Source organism: Salmo trutta, chromosome 23 (assembly GCF_901001165.1).
Source record: "Salmo trutta chromosome 23, fSalTru1.1, whole genome shotgun sequence".
Taxonomy (NCBI): domain Eukaryota; kingdom Metazoa; phylum Chordata; class Actinopteri; order Salmoniformes; family Salmonidae; genus Salmo; species Salmo trutta.
In genome coordinates, this window is record NC_042979.1 from 35,466,133 (window position 1) to 35,473,279 (window position 7,147).

The 7,147-nt window shown below is 43.9% G+C and overlaps 1 protein-coding gene across 1 annotated transcript in view; it reads left to right on the forward strand.

Annotated features, from left to right (window-relative positions):
* The window catches only part of LOC115159904 (carboxyl-terminal PDZ ligand of neuronal nitric oxide synthase protein), a 183,966-nt gene that overhangs the window by 149,623 nt on the left and 27,196 nt on the right, over nt 1-7,147 (forward strand). Inside the window, exon 10 of the mRNA XM_029710022.1 lies at nt 4,005-4,347. Within this exon, the coding sequence (XP_029565882.1) occupies nt 4,005-4,347 (343 nt within the window). The remainder of the gene's footprint in view (nt 1-4,004; nt 4,348-7,147) is intronic.

Here is a 7,147-nt window from a genome sequence, read left to right on the forward strand (position 1 = left end):
ACGTGTTGATGTTCTCTGTATCCTCTGGCGTGTTGATGTTCTCTGTATCCTCTGGCGTGTTGATGTTCTCTGTATCCTCTGGCGTGTTGATGTTCTCTGTATCCTCTGACGTGTTGATGTTCTCTGTATCCTCTGACGTGTTGATGTTCTCTGTATCCTCTGACGTGTTGATGTTAATGTGTTGATGTTCTCTGTATCCTCTGGCGTGTTGATGTTAATGTGTTGATGTTCTCTGTATCCTGTGGCGTGTTGATGTTCTCTGTATCCTCTGGCGTGTTGATGTTAATGTGTTGATGTTCTCTGTATCCTCTGTCCTGTTGATGTTAATGTGTTGATGTTCTCTGTATCCTCTGTCCTGTTGATGTTAATGTGTTGATGTTCTCTGTATCCTGTGGCGTGTTGATGTTAATGTGTTGATGTTCTCTGTATCCTCTGGAGTGTTGATGTTAATGTGTTGATGTTCTCTGTATCCTCTGTCCTGTTGATGTTAATGTGTTGATGTTCTCTGTATCCTCTGGCGTGTTGATGTTAATGTGTTGATGTTCTCTGTATCCTCTGTCCTGTTGATGTTAATGTGTTGATGTTCTCTGTATCCTGTGGCGTGTTGATGTTAATGTGTTGATGTTCTCTGTATCCTCTGGAGTGTTGATGTTAATGTGTTGATGTTCTCTGTATCCTCTGTCCTGTTGATGTTAATGTGTTGATGTTCTCCGTATCCTGTGGCGTGTTGATGTTAATGTGTTGATGTTCTCTGTATCCTCTGGCGTGTTGATGTTCTCTGTATCCTCTGACGTGTTGATGTTCTCTGTATCCTCTGACGTGTTGATGTTAATGTGTTGATGTTCTCTGTATCCTCTGGCGTGTTGATGTTCTCTGTATCCTGTGGCGTGTTGATGTTAATGTGTTGATGTTCTCTGTATCCTCTGACGTGTTGATGTTAATGTGTTGATGTTCTCTGTATCCTCTGGCGTGTTGATGTTAATGTGTTGTTGTTCTCTGTATCCTCTGACGTGTTGATGTTAATGTGTTGATGTTTTCTGTATCCTCTGGCAGTGTTGATGTTAATGTGTTGATGTTCTCTGTATCCATAGCCAGAATGATTTTGCAGTGCATGGTGATCAAACAGGTTTCCTGTTATATTCATCAGAGGTGTAGGGAGGGTGAAGTCTGTGAATCCAAAAAATAGTAACTATACAGATGATTAACAAAACATGCATACGACAGTATTCATACCTTGGTTTCTGTGGTGAATGTGAATGGAAAAAGCTGTTTTGATAATGGTTTTCATACACATACCTTGTCCACAATGTAGAGGCATATGGGATGTTCATTGAAGAGGGAAAGGGGGATACCTAGTCAGTTGTACAACTGAATGCCTTCAACTGAAATGTGTCTTCCTCATTTAACCCAACCCTCTGAATCAGAGAGGTGCGGAGGACTGCCTTAATCTTAAGGGAGGAGGATGGTACATGTGATCTGCATAACATACCAATACCAATTGAATACCTTTGTATGCATCCTCGTCTGTATACCTGCAGACAGACTCAGAAGGGAGCAGTTCAGTCATCTGCACCCAACACAGCTAGCCTTCAACATATTCTTAGAGCCTTCAGCATATTCTTAGAGCCTTCAACATATTCTTAGAGCCTTCAACATATTCTCATAGCCTTCAGCATATTCTTAGAGCCTTCAACATATTCTTAGAGCCTTCAACATATTCTTATAGCCTTCAGCATATTCTTAGAGCCTTCAACATAGTCTTAGAGCCTTCAGCATATTCTTAGAGCCTTCAACATATTCTTAGAGCCTTCAACATATTCTTAGAGCCTTCAACATATTCTCATAGCCTTCAACATATTCTTAGAGCCTTCAACATATTCTTAGAGCCTTCAACATATTCTTAGAGCCTTCAACATATTCTCATAGCCTTCAACATATTCTTAGAGCCTTCAACATATTCTTAGAGCCTTCAACATATTCTTAGAGCCTTCAACATATTCTTAGAGCCTTCAACATATTCTCATAGCCTTCAACATATTCTTAGAGCCTTCAACATATTCTTAGAGCCTTCAACATATTCTTAGAGCTTTCAACATATTCTTAGAGTCTTCAACATATTCTCATAGCCTTCAACATATTCTTAGAGCCTTCAGCATATTCTTAGAGCCTTCAACATACTCTTATAGCCTTCAGCATATTCTTAGAGCCTTCAACATATTCTTAGAGCCTTCAACATATTCTTAGAGCCTTCAGCATATTCTTAGAGCCTTCAACATACTCTTATAGCCTTCAGCATATTCTTAGAGCCTTCAGCATATTCTTAGAGCCTTCAACATATTCTTATAGCCTTCAACATATTCTTATAGCCTTCAACATATTCTTAGAGCCTTCAACATATTCTTAGAGCCTTCAACATATTCTTAGAGCCTTCAACATATTCTCATAGCCTTCAACATATTCTTAGAGCCTTCAACATATTCTTAGAGCCTTCAACATATTCTTAGAGCCTTCAACATATTCTTAGAGCCTTCAACATATTCTTAGAGCCTTCAACATATTCTTAGAGCTTTCAACATATTCTTAGAGCCTTCAACATATTCTCATAGCCTTCAACATATTCTCAGAGCCTTCAGCATATTCTTAGAGCCTTCAACATATTCTTAGAGCGTTCAACATATTCTTAGAGCCTTCAACATATTCTTAGAGCCTTCAACATATTCTTAGAGTCTTCAACATATTCTTAGAGTCTTCAACACATTCTTAGAGCCTTCAACACATTCTTAGAGCCTTCAACATATTCTTAGAGCTTTCAGCATATTCTTAGAGCCTTCAACATATTCTTAGAGCCTTCAACATATTCTTAGAGCTTTCAACATGTTCTTACCTCTTTGTTGATTGACATCCATTGAATTGTGTCCATTTTCTGATTTAGAAAGATTTGCACAAATCTGAAAAGATAGATGGTATCATCATAAAACAATATCAATTTAGATCATATAAGGGACAAACCTTACCTTAAATTGAGGAGATCTTTACATGTTTCAGTTACTGTAAGTGCCTGAACCTGCTGTCTTTTCAAATTCAAATCCAAATGTTTCGGTCGGCCAGTTAGGTCCTTGAAAGAACCCCCACCAACTAATGAGGTTCCTCTATGAACCACACCTCTTATGGGGTTCTTGGAAGAACCTTTTGGGGGCCATTTTCAGTGCCAAGAACCCTAAGGTTCTTCAAAGAACTTTGAGGATCTTAGAAGAAGTCTTGTTGAAGCCCTCATTTTTAGAGTGTAGTTATCTTAGCCAAACAAGACAACAGCAGTCTTTCATCTTGGTCATGGTGACCAATTACAACCAATTCAAAAGAGCAATCAAAACACAAATAGCTGATGCCATTTTTATTAAACAAAAAAAACACTTAAAAACTATTCAGTATAAAAAAAAATGAAAATGAATGGGACCTATCAGCCATTGCTACCAGTACGACACCATTTGTGTGGTAGTGTCTGTGTATTTGTTTATGTGGGGTTGACACGTGGTGTTTCATGCTAGCTTTAATCATGTTACACCCAGAACTAGTAAATGCTAATCCAACCAATCTAAGACACAGTCCACTCAGACGCTGCCTCTGTCTCCGGAGAGTGTACGTGCTTCTACACCTGCATTGCTTGCTGTTTGGGGTTTTAGGCTGGGTTTCTGTACAGCACTTTGAGATATCAGCTGATGTAAGAAGGGCTATATAAATAAATTGTATTTGATTTGTACTCACACAGGCATGTGTGTGTGTGTGTGTGTGTGTGTGTGTGTGTGTGTGTGTTTTGATTTTGAGTAATTTTTGTCTGTGAGAAAGAGACGGAAGGAGGTGTGAGAGAAACTGACTAACAACTAGGGACATTGAGAGTGTGGGTTAAGGTTAGACCTGTTTGCTTCATTTCATTAAAATATTTATTTTTTGACTATTTGACTATTTGTGTTCAACTTTGTCAGTTAAAGACATTTCTCTTCCTGTAGATGATCAGGAGTCGTCATGGACGACCAGGTCTCTGTCACTCAACCTGAAGAACCATTACAGCTTGAGCAGCATGGACCAGCCCATCACCTCCACCCCTGCAGGGCCACTCCAAACCCCCCCCCTCACCGCTTCCCAGGTGGACGGTGCCGAGTCCTACCTCAACCTCCTCAACCTGGAGAATGGGACCAAACCACTGGGCTCTCAAAATTGGGGGGAGGCGGAGACAGACACACTCATCAGAAGAACATCCAATGGGAAGCCAGGGCGGAGAGACAGCTCGGAAGTGTCGTCAAATGAGATTTTGCCATTCGAAACAAGGAATTTGACAGCCCTGGATGAAAGGTAAAACTATCTAAACATAGCTTGGTTTATACATCTTACTGTACAAACCTTTCTTGAAGACCAGCCACATTTGAGAGTGCCAGAGGGCCTATTCAATGCAGCACACACACATACACACACACACACCACTGCCTGGTCATGATTATACACAATGTATTGGAGCTCCTATTTGGCAGTCACAGACAGTATAGTCCCTCTCTTTCATCTAGCAGAAAAGGAGCCAGGAGCTGCTAGCCTCCTCTCATCCCCACACAACAGAACAGGCCTCCTCTCATCCCCACACAACAGAACAGGCCTCCTCTCATCCCCACACAACAGAACAGGCCTCCTCTCATCCCCACACAACAGAACAGGCCTCCTCTCATCCCCACACAACAGAACAGGCCTCCTCTCATCCCCACACAACAGAACAGGCCTCCTCTCATCCCCACACAACAGAACAGGCCTCCTCTCATCCCCACACAACAGAACAGGCCTCCTCTCATCCCCACACAACAGAACAGGCCTCCTCTCATCCCCACACAACAGAACAGGCCTCCTCTCATCCCCACACAACAGAACAGGCCTCCTCTCATCCCCACACAACAGAACAGGCCTCCTCTCATCCCCACACAACAGAACAGGCCTCCTCTCATCCCCACACAACAGAACAGGCCTCCTCTCATCCCCACACAACAGAACAGGCCTCCTCTCATCCCCACACAACAGAACAGACCTCCTCTCATCCCCACACAACAGAACAGACCTCCTCTCATCCCCACACAACAGAACAGACCTCCTCTCATCCCCACACAACAGAACAGGCCTGGCCTCCTCTCATCCCCACACAACAGAACAGGCCTAGCCTCCTCTCATCCGCACACAACAGAACAGGCCTAGCCTCCTCTCATCCCCACACAACAGAACACAACAGAACAGGCCTCCTCTCATCCCCACACAACAGAACAGGCCTCCTCTCATCCCCACACAACAGAACAGACCTCCTCTCATCCCCACACAACAGAACAGGCCTGACCTCCTCTCATCCCCACACAACAGAACAGGCCTAGCCTCCTCTCATCCCCACACAACAGAACAGGCCTCCTCTCATCCCCACACAACAGAACAGGCCTCCTCTCATCCCCACACAACAGAACACAACAGAACAGGCCTCCTCTCATCCCCACACAACAGAACAGGCCTCCTCTCATCCCCACACAACAGAACAGGCCTAGCCTCCTCTCATCCCCACACAACAGAACACAACAGAACAGGCCTCCTGTCATCCCCACACAATCGGTAGGATAGTCAGTTTTACGAGAGTATGTTTGGCAGCATGAGTGAAGGATGCTTTGTTGTGAAATAGGAAGCCGATTCTTCTAGATTTAATTTTGGATTGGAGATGCTTAATGTGAGTCTGGAAGGAGAGTTTACAGTCTAACCAGACACCTAGGTATTTGTAGTTCTCCATATATTCTAAGTCAGAACCGTCCAGAGTAGTGATGCTAGTCGGGCGGGCGGGTGCGGGCAGCAATCGGTTGAAGAGCATGCATTTAAGAGCAGTTGGAGGCCACGGAAGGAGTGTTGTATGGCATTGAAGCTCGTCTGGAGGGTAGTTAACACAGTGTCCAAAGAAGGGCCAGAAGTAGACAGAATGGTGTCGTCTGCGTAGAGGTGGATCAGAGACTCACCAGCAGCAAGAGCAACATCATTGATATATACAGAGAAAAGAGTCGGCCCGAGAATTGAACCCTGTGGCACCCCCATAGAGACTGCCAGAGGTCCGGACAACAGGCCCTCCGATTTGACACACTGAACTCTATCTGAGAAGTAGTTGGTGAACCAGGCGAGGCAGTCATTTGAGAGACCGAGGCAGTCATTTGAGAAACCAAGGCTATTGAGTCTGCCGATGAGAATGCGGTGAGTCGAAGCCTTGGCCAGGTCGATGAAAACGGCTACACAGTACTGTCTTTATCGATGGCGGTTATGATATCATTTAGGACCTTGAGCGTGGCTGAGGTGCACCCATGACCAGCTCAGAAACTGGTTTGCACAGCGGAGAAGGTACGGTGGGATTCGTAATGGTCGGTGATCTGTTTGTTAACTTGGCTTTTGAAGATTTTAGAAAGGTAGGGCAGGATGGATATAGGTCTGTAGCAGTTTGGGCCTAGAGTGTCTCCCCATTTGAAGAGGGGGATGACCGCGGCAGCTTTCCAATCTTTGGGGATCTCAGACGATACGAAAGAGAGGTTGAACAGGCTAGTAATAGGGGTTGCAACAATTTTGACGGATAATTTTAGGAGGGTCCAAATTGTCGAGCCCAGATAATTTGTAGAGATCCAGATTTTGCAACTCTTTCAGAACATCAGCTATCTGGATTTGGGTGAAGGAGAAGCGGGGGGAAGCTTGGGAAAGTTGCTGCGGGGGGTGCAGAGCTGTTGACTTTACAGTGTCCCAAAATGTTTTGGAATTAGTGCTACAGGATGCAAATTTCTGTTTGAAAAAGTTAGCCTTAGATTTCCTTACTGACTGTGTATATAGGTTCCTGACTTCCCTGAAAAGTTTAATATCGCAGGGGCTATTCGATGCTAATGCAGAACGCCACAGGATGCTTTTGTGCTGGTCAAGGGTAGTCAAGTCTGGAGTGAACCAAGGGCTATATCTGTTCTTAGTTCTACATTTTTTGAATGGGGCATGCTTATTTAAGATGGTGAGGAAAGCACTTTTAGAGAACAACCAGGCATCCTCTACTGACAGGATGAGGTCAATATCTTTCCAGGATACCCGGGCCAGGTTGATTAGAAAGGCCTGCTCGCTGAAG